This window comes from Cetorhinus maximus, chromosome 1, assembly GCF_964194155.1.
Source record: "Cetorhinus maximus chromosome 1, sCetMax3.hap1.1, whole genome shotgun sequence".
NCBI lineage: Eukaryota > Metazoa > Chordata > Chondrichthyes > Lamniformes > Cetorhinidae > Cetorhinus > Cetorhinus maximus.
In genome coordinates, this window is record NC_135879.1 from 41,353,490 (window position 1) to 41,373,441 (window position 19,952).

The following is a 19,952-nucleotide window of genomic DNA, read 5'->3' on the forward strand; positions in this document are numbered from 1 at the left end:
TCCCTGAACGCTGCCAATTGCTGTGAAGATGCCTCAGGGAGCTGCAGAATTGTTGGAGCGATATCAGCTCAGAAAAAATATCCCAAACTATCGATAATGACACAAGGAACAACTGACAGTAATACTCATGAATCATCAAACCTCAAACATATCGGAGCCTTTGATCCTGCCCTGGATCAAGAATGGTGAAGAAATGTGAAGTCCGCCTGTGTGATTGGCCCGTGCGCCAAATGTAAAAGCGCTCGGGCCATGTAAAATTCGGGACAATTACATATTTAATGGGCTTAATTCCCATTTTAATGATCCGCGGACGAGCTTCCAACTCCCGCGTGCACCTGTCGACTACAAAATCGCGTAAGGGCGCCATGATATCAGGACATTCGCCCAACGCCATCTCATGCAATTTCATGTGAGTTCAGATTGGGTGCGTGTCTGTTCAACCTCCATAAAATTCTGGCCCACGTCCTCCTCTTTCCCGCTCTCTTTGGTGCTGCTGTCTGGTTTGGGACCTCCTCCTCTCCCGCTCTTTTAGCTGCTACTGTCTCTCTCCGGGTCCTCCTCTTTCCCGCTCTTTTAGCTGCTACTGTCTGTCTCCGGGTCCTCCTCTTTCCCGCTCTTTTAGCTGCGACTGTCTGTCTCCGGGTCCTCCTCTTTCCCGCTCTTTTTGGTGCTACTGTCTGTCTCCGGGTCCTCCTCTTTCCCGCTCTTATAGCTGCTACTGGTTGTCTCCGGGTTCTCCTCTTTCCCGCTCTTTTAGCTGCGACTGTCTGTCTCCGGGTCCTCCTCTTTCCTGCTCATTTAGCTGCTACTGTCTGTCTCTGGGTCCTCCTCTTTCCCGCTCTTTTAGCTGCTACTGTCTGGCTCCGGGTCCTCCTCTTTCCCGCTCTTTTAGCTGCTACTGTCTGTCTCCAGTCCTCCTCTTTCCCGCTCTTTTAGCTGCTACTGTCTGGCTCTGGGTCCTCCTCTTTCCCGCTCTTTTAGCTGCTACTGTCTGGCTCCGGGTCCTCCTCTTTCCCGCTCTTTTAGCTGCTACTGTCTGTCTCCGGGTCCTCCTCTCCCCCAGTTTTTCAATCGATAAGGATATTCCAGCTGCTCTGTCCCTCTGAATGTGTAAGAATATTTTTTAAAAGAATCACAAGGAAAGTCACTATAAAAACTACAGAAAGTGATAGAAATCTGGCTGTTCTTCAGAGTCTGAAACTCCTCGGTTAGGCTGATGGTAGATGACTTTGGTCATGCAGTGCTTACATATGTGAGCAAAAATTTAGGCCAGTGCTTAACCGGTGTAAATACAGGAAACCTGAATGAGCTGCTTATTTGCACAGCAGCAAAGTTTTGTTCATGAGTTATGAGCAGAAAGGCCTTTGGCAGAAATATCAAGAAAGAGCTGCAGAAGATCGAGGAAACTTGTGCATACCGATAGTTTAACATTCATCTGTCAGAAATCGGTGTCAGGTTCTTCACTAAAAATTGACACTCTAGCACTCTCATCCCATTGTTACACAGAACATTCTGGGGAAATTTTAGGCTCTTGTGTAACAAATAATGGGACTGAAATGTTTAACAATTTGATTACAATCATTGCAATGATTCCATTGTTCATCAAATTGCTGAATCCAATATGACACATTGGCACAATTGAATCATTTCCTTCAAAATCATCGAACTTTTGACATATATTAGGTGTTAAAAGCTACATTAAATAAATGCCATTAAATGATTTTGGTTATATAGTGATATGCTTATAAAATATATTTAGAATTATCTGTCACATTACTGATCAGGACTATTTTTGTATAATTTTTAAACACTAAATAATATCTGGACTGATGCTTCAGAACTTTGCCTTTCTTATATATAAATCATATAAGCATTGAATATATCTTTAGAACTCATTTTTAATTTATATTCTTCCATTCAATTTCCAATGCATTCTCAGGGTAGGTCATTATCAACTCCTTACCTACACTTGATAGCAATCTGTTTCACTAATATTAATTTGTGAGGGAGATCCAAAGGAGTGGTAATAATGGATGGAAAATCCACTACCATTATTCATGTGTACTACACTGACATCTACTTTTTACTAAAGGTCCCTTGCGTCACACACACCTCTCAAGGAGACAACATGAATGCGTAACACATTCGAGCTACGTTGTTATTTGTGGAGGTGGCACAGTCTCACTGGACAAGGCCGAAAGCTGGAGCAGCGACCCAGCTTTGGTGGGGGTGGCAGGACTCTGGATCACATTTTGCCAGTGGCAGCCCATTAGGTGGCTGCTGCTGGAGTTGCCATCCTATTAACGACAGAGATCCCACCCCAGGAGCTACCAGCCTAATCAGATGGCTCACAGCTTAGCAGGTCCAACACTAACAGTGGCCCTTGCTGAAGCTGCAGCTGGAGGATGAGGGCACATCGATGGCAGTGTGCCCTCAAAGGGCAGCAATTGGAGGCTGGAGCTGCCGGGGCCTACCTGACTGTACCCCATGGCAGGCGTCACTGAGGGCTGGCAGAATTGTTGCCATGGGGACAGCTTTAAACATAACTTCATTATAATATAACATCAATGTTTATATCATATAGCCTGTGCTTTCATTAAAACTTTTAAAAAGATTTTCTTTGACAATTCACAGGCACATTAGCCAGTTCGGGTTAAAATGAAAGCAGCTTTGCAAAAATCCTGGGGGAATAATGCTCCTTCTTCTGCGAATAATTTTTAAATAATCCATTTAAATCTTTTTTCTTAAGTTTTAAAGGGATATAGTTTACATGTATGGACTCGTTTTAAGCTTTTTAATCTTTAATATTGATATGTTTGTATTTTGCAATTTCCTGGGAAATTCCTGCGAACATAATAAGACCATAAAACATAGGAGCAGAAATTAGGCCATTCGGCCCATCGGGTCTGCTCCGCCATTCAATCATGGCTGATAAGTTTCTCAACCCCATTCTCCCGCCTTCTCCCCGTAACCTTTGATCCCCTTACCAATCAAGAACCTATCTATCTCGGTCTTAAATACACTCAATGACCTGGCCTCCACAGCCTTCTGTGGCAATGAATTCCATAGATTCACCACTCTCTGGCTAAAAAATTTCTCCACATCTCTGCTGTAAAAGGTCTTCCCTTTACTCTGAGGCTGTGCCCTTGGGTCCTAGTCTCTCCTACTAATGGAAACATCTTCCCCACGTCCACTCTATCCAGGCCTTTCAGTATTCTGCAAGTTTCAATCAGATCCTCCCTAATCCTTCTAAACTCCATCGAGTATAGACCCAGAGTCCTCAAACATTCCTCATTATGTTAAGCCTTTCATTCCTGGGATCATTCTCGTGAACATCCTCTGGACCCTCTCCAGGGCCAGAACATCCTTCCTGAGATATGGGGACCAAAATTGCTCACAATATTCTAAATGTGGTCTGACCAGAGCCTTATAAAGCCTCAGCAGCACATCCCTGCTTTTATATTCTAGTCCTCTCGAAATAAATGGCATTTGCCATCCTAACTACCAACTCAACCTGCAAGATAACTTTAAGAGAATCCTGGACTAGGACTCCAAAGTCCCTTTGCATTCCAGATTTCTGAATTCTCTCCCCATTTAGAAAATAGTCCATGCCTCTATTCTTCCTACCAAAGTGCATGACCTCACACTTCCCCACGTTGTATTCCATCTGCCACTTCTTTGCCCATTCTCCTAACCTGTCTGAATACTTCTGCAGCCTCCCCGCCTCCTCAATACTGTCCCTCCACCTATCTTTGTATCATCCGCAAACTTAGCCTGAATGACCTCAGTTCCTTCATCTAGATCATTAACGTATAAAGTGAAAAGTTGTGGTCCCAACACTGACCCCTGCGGAACTCCACTAGTCACCGGCCGCCATCCTGAGAAGGACCCCCTTATCTCCTCACTCTGTCTCCTGCCAGACAGCCATTCTTCTATCCATGCTAGTACCATGCCTCTAACACCATGGACTCTTATCTTACTGAGCAGCCTCCTGTGCGGCACCTTGTCAAAGGCCTTCTGGAAGTCCAAGTAGATAACACACATTGGCTCTCCTTTGTCTAACCTACTCGTTACCTCCTCAAAGAATTCTAACAGATTTGTCAGGCATGACCTCCCCTTGATGAAACCATGATGACTTTGCCCTATTTTCCCATATATTTCCAAGTATTCTGAAATCTCATCCTTAATAATGGACTCTAAAGTCTTACCAATGACTGTGGTCAGGCTAATCGGCCTGTAATTTCCTGTCTTTTGCCTCTCTCCCTTCTTAAACAGTGGGGTTACATTAGTGATTTTCCAGTCCTCTGGGACCCTCCCTGACTCCAGTGATTCCTGAAAGATCACCACTAATGCCTCCACTATCTCTTCAGCTATCTCCTTCAGAACTCTGGGGTGTAATCCATCTGGTCCAGGTGATTTATCCACCTTCAGACCTTCCAGTTTTCCTAGCACCTTCTCCTTGGTAATGGCCACATACTCACCTCTGCCCCCGAATCTCTTGAACTTTGGGGATGTTACTCGTGTCTTCCACCGTGAATACTGACGCAAAGTACCTATTCAGTTCCTCCGCTATTTCTTTGTTCCCCACTACTACTTCTCCAGCGTCATTTTCCAGCGGCCCAATGTTCACTTTTGCCTCTCTCTTACCCTTTATATATCTAAAAAAAACTCTTGCAATCATCTTTTATATTACTGGCTAGTTTACCCTCATATTTAATCTTCTCCCTCCTTATTTCTTTTTTTTTTAGTTGTCCTCTGTTGGTCTTTGTAGGCTTCCCAATCCCCTGGTTTCCCACTGCTCTTCGCCACATTGTATGCTTTCTCTTTAGCTGTTCTCATCATCTCATGTCATGAGTAACAGTACTCTGGTTATAAATAGAGAAACAGGACAACGAGAAGTTAGATACGAACTTCAGCCACGGAGCACAACAACAATAAGAACATTAAGACCATCACACAAGCAAAAGACAATGAACAGCAAAGTTACTCTCGCCGTCTTGACTCTCTTTGCACTTTATGTGGCTTCCACCCAAGGTAAGAGATAACCTGACTTCATAGTTGCGCAGCAATTATACAGAACCTAGAATCTGATTTAAAACATTTATATAACTAGTAGAGTTATAGGTAAATGCAAATAATACTGATTAAGATTAACATTTGAAATTGTAGTTGTCAGTGTGTATTATAAAACAATTAATTGTTAAACGTAGACTGCACAGTCTAACTTTAGGGATCAGTTCTATCATTTGTAACTTCAGAAATGTGTTCTAAAGTGTTCAGGGATGGATTTGTGATTTTGTATTGTTACTGAGTGATTCAGCCACAATTGCTCCATTTTGGGAACACCATCATCACAAAGGCTGCAGTGGTTCAAGATTAGCCTTTTAAGGAAATTGGTGATTCCAAATAAATCTTACCCTGCCAGTACCACCTGTTATACATTGTGTTGAGACAATGCTGTTAAGTCTCAAACCATTAGGATGTGGCAGATTTAGACAAATTAATTAGTAGCTCACCTGACCTGGACAGTGGACAAGGAATAGGCGAGCGAATGACCCCAACTTACAATGTGCACCAAAATCAAAAGCAGAGGTAAACTTATGTTGAAGGGCATTTTTAACAAAGGGTGTTGAGTAAGGCAGAAAAGGAAACAATGCTCCTTTAAGAAGAAATTTTGCTTTAGGCTTTAATGGTTTCAAGAAAAATAACTCAATTTTAGCCAGTGGTTAGGCAGGATTTTATTTTTATTATTTACCAGGCTGGAGTTCAGTTGAAGTCAACAAGATTTTCTATAGGTGTAACTTTGCATTTTTACTGACTTAGAAATAGAGCAGTTTACTAATTGTATCTTGCTTTCACTCAGTACAATTGCTAATCATTCCATCTTTTGGACAATTGGAGAAACACATATGTGTTTCTGTCCTATAAGGGCGCCCCCTCCCGATACCAATTTTAAAACGTTGCCCCCTAGTTCTGGGCTCACCCACAAGAGGAAACATCCTTTCCACATCCACCTTCTCGAGACTGTTCAGGATCTTGTTTACTTCAATCAATGCACCCATCACTCTTCTAAACTCCAGTGGAAACAAGCCCAGCTCGTCCAACTGTTCCTCATAAGACAACCTGCTCATTCCAGGTATTAGTCTAGTGAACCTGCTCTGAACTGCCTCCAACGCATTTACATTCTTCCTTAAATAAGGAGACCAAAAATGCACAAGGTATTCAAGGTGTGGGTCTCACCGATGCCCTGTATAACTGAAGCATAACATCATTAGTTTTATGTTGAATTACTTTCATAATAAAGGACAGCATTGCATTAGCCGTCTTCATTATATGCTATACCTGCACACTAACCTTTTGTGACTCATGCACAAGAACACCTCGATTCCTTTTGCAGCTCTGAATCCTGCAGTTGTTCTCCATTTAAGTAATGTTCTGCTTTTATATTCTTCCTGCCAAAGTGAACAACTTCACGTTGTCCCACATGATACTCCATCTGCCATATTTTTGCCCACTCAACTTAGTTCCATCAACAAACTCCTTATGTGTTCTTCCCAACAAACTTTCCTACGTATCTTTGTGTCATCTGCAAATTTAGCTGCCATACCTTCACTCCCATCATTTAAGCCATTGATGTAAATTGTAAAAAGTTGAGGCCCCAGCACAGACCCCTGCGGGATTCCACTCGGCACATTCTGCCAATCAGACAAAGACCCATTTCTGCATACTGTGTTCTGCCAGCCAGCCAATCCTCTGTCCAGGTTAATATGTTACCCATTACACCATGAAATTTAATTTTCTACAATAACCTTCGATGTGGCACACCATCTAATGCTTTCTGTATATCCAAGTACAGTACATCAACAGGCTCCACTCTATACACTGCACATGTTACTCCTTCAAAGAACTCTAATACATTTTTTAAACATGATTTTCCTTTCACAAAACCAAACTGACTCTTCCTGCCTACCTTAAGATTTTCTAAGTGCCCAGCTATAAGCTCTATAATGATCAATCCAACAGCACCACCACAACAGGGGCAGAAATTCCCCTCCTTCGGGGGGGAGTTGTGTGGGAATGGGCTCAAGCGGGCGGGTTCCCGATCGGCACCCTGGATCAGCGGGGTGTGGGTGGTGGGGGGTTGGGGTGGGGTGGGGGGGGGGGGGGGGGGCGCCGCCATTTTATGTGGGCTGGCCAATTAGGGCCTGCCCAGCGTGACATCCACCCAGAAGCGCTGTGCGCTCCCTCTGCGGGCGGGTTTGCTCCCTGAGCAGGGAGTGCTCTCTTTCGTGCATGTGCGTGAAAGAGCGCAGCGATCTCCCTGAGGAAATGTGCTGCCTTGGGGCGATCAGTGTTACTTTTAAAAAGCTAATTAAAGAGGGAAAAACATTTAAGGACGTGTCCCCTCATGTGAAGCTGTCACATGAGCTGGGACATGTCCATTACATTTATTAAAAATTGTTTGTGAAATTTTAAATCTTACATGAAACCTCATCCCGCCCGTGGATAAGGTTTCATGCATTATCCAAAGGCCATCTGGCCTCCTCGCCTGGCCCATTAAATTCAGTAATTAATTTTCTAATGTCCATAATAGGCCGTTGACAGTTCTGCGGGTGTGCAGCTGACTTAGCTGTGCGTCTGACGAACTGAAAATCTAACTGACGCGGGGTGACGCCAAGACGCATGCCCGACTTCACCCCTGTAGGATGTGGTGGTGTGTGCGTCAGCTTCACCTCTGACTTTTGAGCGGTCCAAATCGCTCCCACTCCCTGGGTTCGAGACCTTGGACTTATTTGGGGGTTGTGACAAAGTGCAGCAGACAACTGGTTTTGGTGCAAGAAAAAAAAACTGGGTTTATTGAAGTCACAAATGAATTTATAACATTAGGATTACACTGAGATTATACAGACCTACAAAGTACACTTAGTTAAGAATGGGGAACACATGGCATAACGAGGGAAAATCACGCTACTAATCCCCTTACCCTTGTCCCACCCCCAAAACCTAACCAAATTGAACTAGAAGAGGTCAGGGATCATGTTTACCAACCAGGTTTCCTTGACAGTTTGAAATCCAGCCAGGTAAGTCGGTTGCAGTTTTGGGGTACGCTCTTTGTGTCCTCTGGGGCCGGCCGTCCCCACATGGTCCTGGTCTGTGGAATCTGCGAAGGTTCTTCAGTTGGGTGGAGGGCGCGGGTTGTGGGTGGTCGATCTTCGTGGAGGGCTGCAGTTGCGGCCTTGTCTTCGGTTGAGCCTGTCACCCCATGCCCCTCGCCGTGATGTTGCCTGTGGGCCTGCAAACCTCCAGATCTCCGCTTGGCTCAGCTCCCTGCTTAGAACTGCTCACTGCCCAAAAACAAACTCCTTTCAAAACTGCTCAGCCTTCTGTGTCTCCTTTCAAACTGCTCTCTGCCCAAAACTGCTCTCTGCCCAAAACTGCTCACACTCAGATTTGCTGGCTCAGTTATGCTGTTTTTTTTAAATTTCTTATCTCAATCTAAATCAAGGTTAGTTCTTTAACAAAAACAAAAAACTACTGCGGATGCTGGAAATCCAAAACAAAAACAGAATTACCTGGAAAAACTCAGCAGGTCTGGCAGCATCGGCGGAGAAGAAAAGAGTTGACGTTTCGAGTCCTCATGACCCTTCAACAGAACTGAGTAAAATTAGGAGAGGGGTGATATATAAGCTGGTTTAAGGTGGGGGGGGGTGGGGGGAGAGAAGTTGGGGGGTGGGAGTGGTTGTAGGGACAAGCAAGCAGTGATAGGAGCAGATAATCAAAAGATGTCACAGACAAAGGAACAAAGAGGTGTTGAAGGTGGTGATCTTATCTAAGAGAATGTGCTAATAAAGAATGGATGGCAGGACACTCAAGGTACAGCTCTAGTGGGGGTGGGGTGGAAAGACTGACAGGGCATTACAGGTATAGATTTAAAAATAATGGAAATAGGTGGGAAAAGAAAAATCTATATAAATTATTGGAAAAAACAAAAGGGAGGGGGAAGAAACGGAAAGGGGGTGGGGATGGAGGAGGGAGTTCAAGATCTAAAGTTGTTGAATTCAATATTCAGTCCGGAAGGCTGTAAAGTGCCTAGTCGGAAGATGAGGTGCTGTTCCTCCAGTTTGTGTTGGGCTTCACTGGAACAATGCAGCAAGCCAAGGACAGACATGTGGGCAAGAGAGCAGGGTGGAGTGTTAAAATGGCAAGCGACAGGGAGGTTTGGGTCTTTCTTGCGGACAGACCGCAGGTGTTCTGCAAAGCGGTCGCCCAGTTTACGTTTGGCCTCTCCAATGTAGAGGAGACCGCATTGGGAGCAATGAATGCAGTAGACTAAGTTAGGGGAAATGCAAGTGAAATGCTGCTTCACTTGAAAGGAGTGTTTGGGTCCTTGAACGGTGAGGAGAGAGGAAGTGAAGGGGCAGGTGTTGCATCTTCTGCGTGGGCATGGGGAGGTGCCATAGGTGGGGGTTGAGGAGTAGGGGGTGATGGAGGAGTGGACCAGGGTGTCCCGGAGGGAACGATCCCTACGGAACGCCGCCAGGGGGGGTGAAGGGAAGATGTGTTTGGTGGTGGCATCATGCTGGAGTTGGCGGAAGGTTAGTACATTGTTTGATTTTGGTGGGCTTCCTCAGGTGATTGTTGTCCCGTTGTTTTTAATGGGCTTGCATGATGTTTATCATTGTCTTCCTGCCCCCGTAACTAGTCTTGAACTGAAAGCCATTGTATGTGTGGAGTATTGATGGGTTCGCATAATTGCAGATTGTGGTCTTCCTGCCCCCGTAGTTAGTAGCAATTATTTATGCAAGATTTTGATGGGCTTTAGTTTCGTGTTGATTGTTTTAAAGGGAAGAATGCGTATTCTGTCTCCTCTCATTGTCTGGTTTCAGGTAAAAGTCCAAAAGTCATATCCTTGTTGATGATATGAAAAATGCGGGAATTTTGAGAACCCTTCACCCCGCGTAATATTATGCATCGGAGAGTGGGCCCTATCCCCACTCGCCAATCTGAAAATGCTGCCCCAGACGTCAATTGGACAAAAGATTCCTGTTCTCTGCCTCCCTCCCTTTTTGAATAGAGGCATTATATTTGCTACTTTCCAGTCTGATGGAACCTTTCCAGAATCTAGGGATTTAAAGTTTACGGATGGAGAATAGTTTGAAAAGAATGATGAAGTTAGAAGGATAATTCATGTGAGTTAGGCTAACATACTGTAAACTTGAATTTGTGCAGAACTTTTCATTATTACAGAACATCCTAAAACATTTTAGCCAATGAATTACTTTTCAGGTATAGTCTGTGTTGCAATGTAGGGATATGTGGCAGCCAAAATGTACCCATCTTCCCACGAATAGAGATGTGACATATGACCAAACACCTTGGGTGGAATTTTATGGACATGTCGCAGTGGGGAAGGGTGGAATATGCGGCGAGAAATTCAAAACTCCATTGACTTCGGTGGAACGAGAAGATCCTGCTAGCGAGAAGAGCCATATAATTCCGACCCTATTTTATATGCTTATTGAGGGATTTATACTGGCCAGGGCACCAGAGAGCTCCTCTGGTCTCCTTTGATTACTGCCATGTGATTTTGCATGTCCACATGAGAGGGAAGACATGGCCCTGGTTTAACATCTTATCAGAAAGAAGGCACTCCTGTCAGTGCAACACTTCCTCTGTGTTGCACCAAAGTATCAGCCCCACAATATGCTGATATTTGTAGGATGGGGTTTGAGCCCATGACTCAGTGCTGGGAGTGCTATCATTGAGCTAAGAATTGCCGACTAACATTCCGTTGTCTACTCATTTCAGATAAGCTCAATGATTTAAACGGAGACCAAAAATTGATATTGTAAAACACATAGAGAAAATAATACTTGCTTTATTTAAATAAAAATGTCTTAACAATTTACAATAAATATAAATTACAGATTATTTCATTTTTCAAAGATTTTCGTGTTAACAAAATTACCAAATGCTTTCATGGCAAAACATATATACATAGGGAATTAAACCTTTTTAGGACAGCATAAATATCAATGAGAATAAATAAATTACAACTCAAATACATTACAATAAAAATCAAAATTCCAATACTGCCAATCTACCACGTCAAAATTGCGAGCTTCATTTCCAGTGAGTAACTACACTCTGACATGCTAATCTAGCAGCAAGTGTATGGCAATTTGTAAACAGGATCAAAGTTGTACCATCTACGCAGTCCAGATATTTTACTGCAATGGCAGAATTCTGCCCTTGGTGTGCGGGCTCGGTGGGGGCGGGTGGGCGCGTTTGGGAAGCCGACACCACCCACGATCAGGCCCAGAAGCCATTTCACGCTGGCCGGCCAATTAAGGGTATGATAAAAATGTAATGGAAAATGTAATGAAACATGTCCCCTCAGATGAATCTGTCACATGAGCAGGGACATAGTATTAATGAAAAAATAAAGTTTTTATTTTATTTTTATTAGCTTTTGGAAAGCTCATCCCACCCGTGGATGAGGTGTGCAAAAAAGTGCGAAGGCTGCTTGGCGAAAAATTTATTTCAATGAACTTTTAAATGGGCTTAACAGGCCTTTTAATTGACGGTGGGCGTGCTGCCGACTCCGACACATGCCCGCTCACAGAAAGGTCACACGTCATTTTATGCTCGGTTGGGTCAGGTGCGCACCTGTCTACCTAGCGAAAAATTTTACCCCATGTCTAATCTCTTGGCACGATGGTACAGATGAATGAAATCTCAGTGAAGAGAAGATCGAGGCCTTGAATTCCAATGGGGGTTATCGCATTCTCTTGTCAGAAACTTTGACAGTAAATTAATAGAACCCTTGGAGGAAAAGTTGTTTTTTTAAAGAATATTGAATTTCTTCGTGACTTCTACAGACCTTGCACAGAAATTTTAAGTGCCACATTTAGTTCTTAAGTGATAAAATTGTCAAATAAATTAATAAATAGATAAATACAAACAAATAGGTCTTAACAGATGTGGGAGGCTGTCATAGTTTTCTATGGAATGCTGAGTGAGATGGGCTGAGTGGCCTCTTCCACTTTGTGATTGATTGTAAATACATTGCTTTACATCAGTCAGACAGTCCCGCACTGTTACAAGTTTACGACAGGCTTGAACATGATGGTTAAAGAACTGTATATGTCGGGGTTAGTATAGAGTTTCATTGTGGATAGGTGTCACCTTCTCGGCACTCAGCCATTGAGATCCCCTCACTGAGCGTCTTCAGTCTTGGAACTATAAAATATACAGAAACAAATATAAATTACTCTCAAAATTGCAGGAATGTGTAATAAAAATATTCAGGAAAGCAATCGATTTCACAAGCTCATGTCTTAAATATTGTTTCATACGCAATTGCTCCAGAACATAAGAACAGTCAGTTCCGCCATTCCACGTGATTGTGACTTATCTGTGTCTTAACTATAACTGCAGGTCCTGACCTCATCTCCTGTTATATTCTTGTCTGGCAGAAAAGATCAATTTTAGATTTAATCATGAATTGAATTAGCATCTACTGCTTTTTGGGGAAGAGAATAACACCTTCTACGCAACAAAATGTTTCCTAACTTCTCTCCTGGCTCAGCCCTGATTTTAAACGACGTCGCTTGTTGTCGAGTTCCCAATGGAGAAGAAAAGATTATTTATCTACTCCATCTATTCCTTTCAAATTCCTAAAAATCTTAATCAAATTACCCTTAAACTTCTCTATTTCAGGGAATATAAGCCAAGTTTCTGTAATCTCTTCTCATAATCAAACCCTTGGAGCTCAGGTGCCAGAGCATAATGAATAAAATGTTCACCAGTTTGTCAATCTTTTGACAGAATATCACCCTTTCTCCTGTTAAAACCTTTGAGTGAGAGCAGCAAAACACATTTACAACTGGTGATAACTGCAAAGGTTTACTGCTGTTTCAAATCAAACAACGTAAGATGCAATGAAACTCTGTGCTAGCTTTTAACATTATTTGGCATTAGACCAGTTCTCCAGTGTACATAACCTAATGGGACAGAGTGTGTGAGAAATGGATCAGTATTACGTTCATACCACAGAAGATATACTGCAAAAGTTACAGTATACATTGCCACCTAAGTCTTGCTTTTTGAGGTGTTCATGAAATACTTGAGGAAGGTCTCACTGGGGTTTAAAGTGAAAAGTCCTGCCTTCATTGATATATCTCTCCCTCAACGCCATGCAGAAATAATAGTTTGAACTAAGTTACAGCTTGCCCAATAGAATATGGGTAAGCACTGCAATTCGTCCATTTCAGGTTCTTTAGCTCCAAGGTCCTCCCATGGTTAACTACAATTTTATCAATAGCTTGTCAACTCAGTGATATAGATTTTCATCTTTACCACATGGACTGTACCTGGTGGATTGATCACCAGCTCTTTACGGAATCCGCCTGATTTTCATTCTCCAAAATCAAGTAGGTTCTCTAATAGGCAGTCAATCTGCTCTTCTGGATTGCTACCCAGACAGTGAAGATAAACCCCGACCTTACATATTCGGTGCCTTTAGTCCCATTGCATGCCTTGCTACTTTTTGGAGAGCTAAGATAGATCTATTGTTTTATTGCAAGCTAGCATCTGAAACTTACCGTTTGGTCATCAGGTCAATGATCTTCTTCACCCAAATGGCTTCAGGATTCAGACACACTGGAGAACCATTTTTCAGGATTGCACTGAAAGAAGTGAAATATGTCAATTATTTAAAGTTCTGCTATCTACTTTCAATAAAAATATCATTAAAAATTATGTAAGCATTATTCACGTACACGGTATGTTTTTCCATAATCACTTATTAAAACTTACATGATTTCAACATTTGAACAGTGTGGGCCACTGGGAATAATTTCAACATTCTCCATGTGTTTTGGATGGATGAATCTGGAAATTGTATTAATGCATTGACAGCGCAAGCTCTCTCCTGCGTGTCTGAGAGATGCAGCTATGGAAAGAACAGGTTACAGAAAGTCAGTATTTGTAACTTAAATTGTAAATGTCTTTTTCGTATAGATGTATAGATAGTCTTAGACAAAGTGATAGCTGACTACTGATAGCAGACACCCTAAAAATTTCTCTCTACTGAAACAAGGGTGCCAGCCAAAGATTAGACCTCTCAGGCTATATGTCCTCACTTGGCAAATTTCAGGTCTATATTAGACGCTCTTACAGATTAGCACATTTGACCTCTCCTATAAGTGGACCCTCACAATGAATTATTAAATTTCACTCTTAATATCTGGATTCCTAATAGCATAATCTGGTGGTGTAGGCTCCCATGTTATATAAATTAGATACCATGACCCTCACAAATGTGTTTCTCCAATTGTCCAAAAGCTGGAATGTTTAGCAATTGTACTGAGTGAAAGCAAGATACAATTAGTAAACTGCTCTATTTCTAAGTCAGTAAAAATGCAGAGTTACACCTATAGAAAATCTTGTTGACTTCAACTGAACTCCAGCCTGGTAAATAATAAAAATAAAATCCTGCCTAACCACTGGCTAAAATTGAGTTATTTTTCTTGAAACCATTTAAGCCTAAGGCAATATTTCTTCTTAAAGGAGCATTGTTTCCTTTTCTGCCTTACTCAACACCCTTTGTTAAGAATGCCCTTCGACATAAGTTTACCTCTGCTTTTGATCTTGGTGCACATTGTAAGTTGGGGTCATTCACTCGCCTAATCCTTGTCCACTGTCCAGGTCAGGTGAGCTGCTAATTAATTTGTCTAAGGCTGCCACATCCTAATGGTTTGAGACTGAACAGCATTGTCTCAACACAATGTATAACAGGTGATGCTGGCAGGGCAAGATTTATTTGGAATCACCAATTTCCTTAAAAGGTGGTTTTGGGCTAATCTTGAACCACTGCAGCCTTTGTGATGATGGTGTTCCCAAAATGAAGCAATTGTGGCTGAATCACTCAGTAACAATAAAAAATCACAAATCCATCCCTGAACACTTTAGAATACATTTCTGAAGTTACAAATGATAGAACTGATCCCTAAAGTTAGCCTGTGCAGTCTATGATTAACAACTTATTGTTTCATAATACTCACTGACAATGACAATTTCAAATATGAATCTTAATCAGTATTATTTGCATTTACCTATAACTCTACTAGTCATATAAATGTTTTCAATCAGATTCTAGGTTCTGTATAATTGCTGTGCAACTATGAAGTCAAATTATCTCTCACCTTGGGTGGAAGCCACATAAAGTGCAAAGAGAGTCAAGACGGCGAGAGTAACTTTGCTGTTCATTGTCTTTTGCTTGTGTGATGGTCTTAATGTTCTTCTTGTTGTTGTGCTCTGTGGCTGAAGTTTGTATCTAACTTCTCGTTGTCCTGTTTCTCTATTTATAACCAGAGTACTGTTACTCATGACGTGAGATGATGTCAGCAGGAATTTCCCAGGAAGTTGTGAAATACAAACATATGTTGAGGATTAAAAAGCTTAAAACGAGCCCATGCATGTAAACTATATCACTTTAAAACTTAAGAAAAAGAGCTTTAAATGGATTCTTTGAAAATTATTCGCAGAAGAAATCTATTTCCTCCAGGATTCTTGCAAAGCTGCTTTCATTTTAATCCATAGTGGCCAAAGTGGCTGTGAATTGTCATAGAAAATCTTTTACAAAGTTTTAGTGAAAGCAATGGCTATATGATATAAACTTTAATGTTTTATTCGAATGAAGTTATGTTTAAAGCAAATAAGTTAACATTTAATTGTTATTGAATATTGATATTTGTTTCTGCCTAACTTTAGTCATCAGACCCAGTGGAGAGCAAACACTGGCAGCTGGTGGTGGAAAATTACTGAGGTATTTTTGTGAATGAAATCAGGAACACAAGCTGGACACATTCATATGATATTCCTCTTTCCACGAGTTAACATATTTATTTTAATTAGGTTAAAAGCTCCACCAAAAATGTGGGCTCGATGGCAAAAATTTTCCAGGGCAATTGGCGACAGGCTGGGAGGCAGGAAAGAGGGCAAATGGTGCAGAAAGGCTTTTGGAGCAGAGTGCCCGCCACCTCCCTGCTGCCATGCCATTTTGTAGTGGCAGAAATGGTGGCAGACAAGCAACCACCTGGAGGTCAAATAAGGGGCCAATCAAGGGCCTCTTCCTGCCTCTGCTCGCATTTTATCAGTGGTTTATTTATGGATTATTATAATTATTACTGCATTTGGGGGAACAGCCAAGATAAACCCTGCTGGCTTCCCAGCAGGCACCAGCGATTGGCTCCCACCTTTTTAGGCATTCCATGGCCCACGGAGGTCCTCCCTCCCCTGACAGCAATGGCTGTGCCCATGGCAACAATTCTGCCAGCCCTCAGTGACGCCAGCCACAGGGTACAGTCAGGTAGGTTCTTGCTGCCCTTTGAGGGCATACTGCCATCAATGTGCCCTCAAGCTCCAGCTGCAGCTTCAGCAAGGGCCACTGTTAGCGTTGGATCTGCTGAGCTGTGAGCCATCTGATTAGGCTGGCAGCTCCTGGGGTGGGATCTCCGTCGTTAATAGGATGGCAACTCCAGCAGCAGCCACCTAATGGGCTGCCACTGGCAAAATGTGATCCAGGATCCTGCCACCCCCACCAAAGCAGGGTCGCTCCTCCAGCTATCGGCCTTGTCCAGTGGGACTGTGCCACCAATGGAATTAATTAAAGTAGCTTTTAACATCTAATATATGTCAAAAGTTCAATGATTTTGAAGGAAATGATTCAATTGTGCCAATGTGTCATATTGGATTCAGCAATTTGATTAACAATAGAATGATTGCAATGATTGTAATCAAATTGTTAAACATTTCAATCCCATTATTTGTTACACAAGAGCCTAAAATTTCCCCAGAATGTTCGGTGTAACAATGGGATGAGAGTGCTAGAGTGTCAATTTTTAGTGAGGAACCTGACACCGATTTCTGACAGATGAACGTTAAACTATCGGTGTGCACAAGTTTCCTCGATCTTCTGCAGCTCTTTCTTGATATTTCTGCCAAAGGCCTTTCTGCTCATAACTCATGAACAAAATTTTGCTGCTGTGCAAATAAGCAGCTCATCCAGGTTTCCTGCATTTACACCAGTTAAGCACTGGCCTAAATTTTATGTCAGATATGTAAGCACTGCATGACCAAAGTCATCTACCATCAGCCTAACTGAGGAGTTTCAGACTCTGAAGAACAGCCAGATTTCTAACACTTTCTGTAGTTTGATAGTGACTTTCCTTGTGATTCTTTTAAAAAATATTCTGACACATTCAGAGGGACAGAGCAGCTGGAATGTCCTTATCGATTGAAAAACTGGGGGAGAGGAGGACCCGGAGACAGACAGTAGCGGCTAAAAGAGCGGGAAAGAGGAGGACCCGGAGACAGACAGTAGCAGCTAAAAGAGCAGGAAAGAGGAGGACCCGGAGACAGACAGTAGCAGCTAAAAGAGCGGGAAAGAGGAGGACACGGAGACAGACAGTAGCAGCTAAAAGAGCGGGAAAGTGGAGGACCTGGACACAGACAGTAGCAGCTAAAAGAGCGGGAAAGAGGAGGACCTGGACACAGACAGTAGCAGCTAAAAGAGCGGGAAAGAGGAGGACCCGGAGACAGACAGTAGCAGCTAAAAGAGCGGGAAAGTGGGGGACCCGGAGCCAGACAGCAGCACCAAAGAGAGCGGGAAAGAGGAGGACGTGGGCCAGAATTTTATGGAGGTTGAACAGACACGCACCCAATCTGAACTCACATGAAATTGCACGAGATGGCGTTGGGCGCATGTCCCGATATCATGGTGCGCTCGTGCAATATTGTGGTCGGCAGGTGCACGCGGGAGTTGGAAGCTCGTCCGCGGATCATTAAAAGGGGAATTAAGCCCATTAAATATGTAATTGTCCCGAATTTTACATGGCCCGAGCGCTTTTACATTTGGCGCACGGGACAATCACACAGGCGGACTTCACATTTCTTCACCATTCTTGATCCAGGGCAGGATCAAAGGCTCCGGTATGTTTGAGGTTTGATGATTCATGAGTATTACTGTCAGTTGTTCCTTGTGTCATTATCGATAGTTTGGGATATTTTTTCTGAGCTGATATCCCTCCAACAATTCTGCAGCTCCCTGAGGCATCTTCACAGCAATTGGCAACGTTCAGGGAGCTGGTGTGATAGTGCACTCACTCACACCCTCACTTGTCTCAGAACTATCCCTTCGCCCACCATGTCCCACCCATCTGACACTGCATAGTGCGTTTCACACTGGCTGGCAATTAATTGCAGCAAAGCCCACATCCTGCGAATGAATAAAAAAAAGCAGATTTGAGGTTCTTGCCGCCTGAATGGATGAAAGTGGGGGCTGCAGGGTGGATGAGTGAACTAACAATGGTACCGTGGTATAGGAAACCATTCACGTGGGTGCGGTTAATAGGAATGTAGTGTTATTAAGGGACAGTATACTCAGGGGGATAGATACAGTTCTCTGCAGGTGAAAGCATGAGTACAGACGGCTGTGTTGCCTGCTCAGTGCCAGGGCTTGAGATATTTCTTTGGGCTGGGCAGGAACGTGCAATGACGGTGGGGGGGAGAATCCAGTTCTTGTGGTCCATGTAGTAACCAGCGACACAGGTAGGACGAGGAAGGAGGGCCTGCTTAGAGAGATGAACAGCTAGGGGCTAAATTAAAAAGCAAAACCTCAAAGGAAAAACTCAGCAGCTCTGACAGTATTTTTGGAGCGAGAAACAGGGTTAATGTTTCAAGTCCAATATCATTCTTCTTTGGAACTGCTGCAGGGTGACCAAGGCTGGGAACTGAATGTACAAGGGTATTCAACATTGAGGAAGGATAGGCAAAAAGGAAAAGGAAGTGGGGTAGCGCTACTAATAAAGAATGAGATCAGTACATTAGTGAGAGAGGAGCTTAGATTGAAGGATGAAGATATAGGATCAGTTTGGATGGAGCTAAGAAACAGCAAGGAGCAGCAAGGATTGGTGTGAGTTGTTTAAAGGCCAACAAGCTGTAGTGGTGATGTAGAGCATGGTATAAATCAGGAAATTAGAGGTTCAAGATTAGAGTAACAAGAGTAATACAGTGATCGTGGGGGACTTCAATCTACATATAGACTGGATAAACCTAATTAGCAATAACGCTGTGGAGGACATATTCCTGGAACGTATGCAAGATGGTTTTCCAGAACAGTATGTTGAGGAACCAACTAGAGAATGGGCTCTTTTAGATCTGGTATTGTGCAATGAGAAAGGGCTAATAAATAATCTCAAGGGAACAGAGACTCGAGGCAAGATTGAACTTAATATGACAGAATTTTACATGAAGTTTGAAAGTGATGTAGTTTATTCTGAAACTAGGGTCCTAAAGCTTCTCAAAGGAAACTACGAAGGTTTGAGGGTGAATTGGCTGTGGTGAATTTGGAACCTACATTAAAAGGTATGATGGTAGACAGGCAACATGGGGAGGAATCATCCCAGATTGACACTAAGTGCAGTGATGGGGAGGTAAAACGATGTTTTACCCGTTGGCCGCAATGGTTGTTTTTGATGCCATATCGTATCGAACCTGCTGCGTTAATTATGCATTTCTGGGAAACAGGCCGTTTCCATGGTGGGTGGACACTCATTTGCCCATCACAGAATCACCTCGCTGCTTCATTATCACCTCATTATTTCTTCTTCACCTCGCCGCTTCATTATCACCTCATCATTTCTTCTTCACCTCGCCGCTTCATTATCACCTCGCCGCTTCATTATCACCTCGCTGCTCCATCATCACCTCGCCGCTTCATTATCACCTCACCATTTCTTCTTCGCCTCGCCGCTCCATCATCACCTCGCCGCTTCATCATCACCTCCCTGCTTCATTATCACCTCCCCGCTTCATCATCACCTCCCCGCTTCATCATCATCTCCCCGCTTCATCATCACCTCGCCACTTCATCATCACCTCGCCGC

The 19,952-nt window shown here is 43.1% G+C and overlaps 1 protein-coding gene across 1 annotated transcript; it reads right to left on the minus strand.

Moving 5' to 3' along the window:
• Window positions 1-10,862: 10,862 nt before the first annotated feature.
• On the minus strand, window positions 10,863-15,375 carry LOC144679633 (interleukin-8-like). Its single transcript, XM_078540213.1, has 4 exons — window positions 15,210-15,375; window positions 13,822-13,957; window positions 13,608-13,691; window positions 10,863-12,243 (listed from the first exon to the last, which is right to left on the minus strand). The coding sequence occupies exons 1-4, from the start codon at window positions 15,271-15,273 to the stop codon at window positions 12,219-12,221; spliced, it is 309 nt and encodes a 102-aa protein (XP_078396339.1). The 5' UTR covers window positions 15,274-15,375; the 3' UTR covers window positions 10,863-12,218.
• Between the last annotated feature and the right edge of the window lie 4,577 nt (window positions 15,376-19,952).

Bases quoted from the DNA above. Each gene is read 5' to 3' on its own strand.
- LOC144679633 (XM_078540213.1), bottom strand. From the start codon at position 15,273: ATGAACAGCAAAGTTACTCTCGCCGTCTTGACTCTCTTTGCACTTTAT. The intron at 13,958-15,209 runs GTGAGAGATAAT...TTCTTTCCATAG, and splicing joins TTATGTGGCTTCCACCCAAG to CTGCATCTCTCAGACACGCA. The intron at 13,692-13,821 runs GTAAGTTTTAAT...CACTTCTTTCAG, and splicing joins TGTTCAAATGTTGAAATCAT to TGCAATCCTGAAAAATGGTT.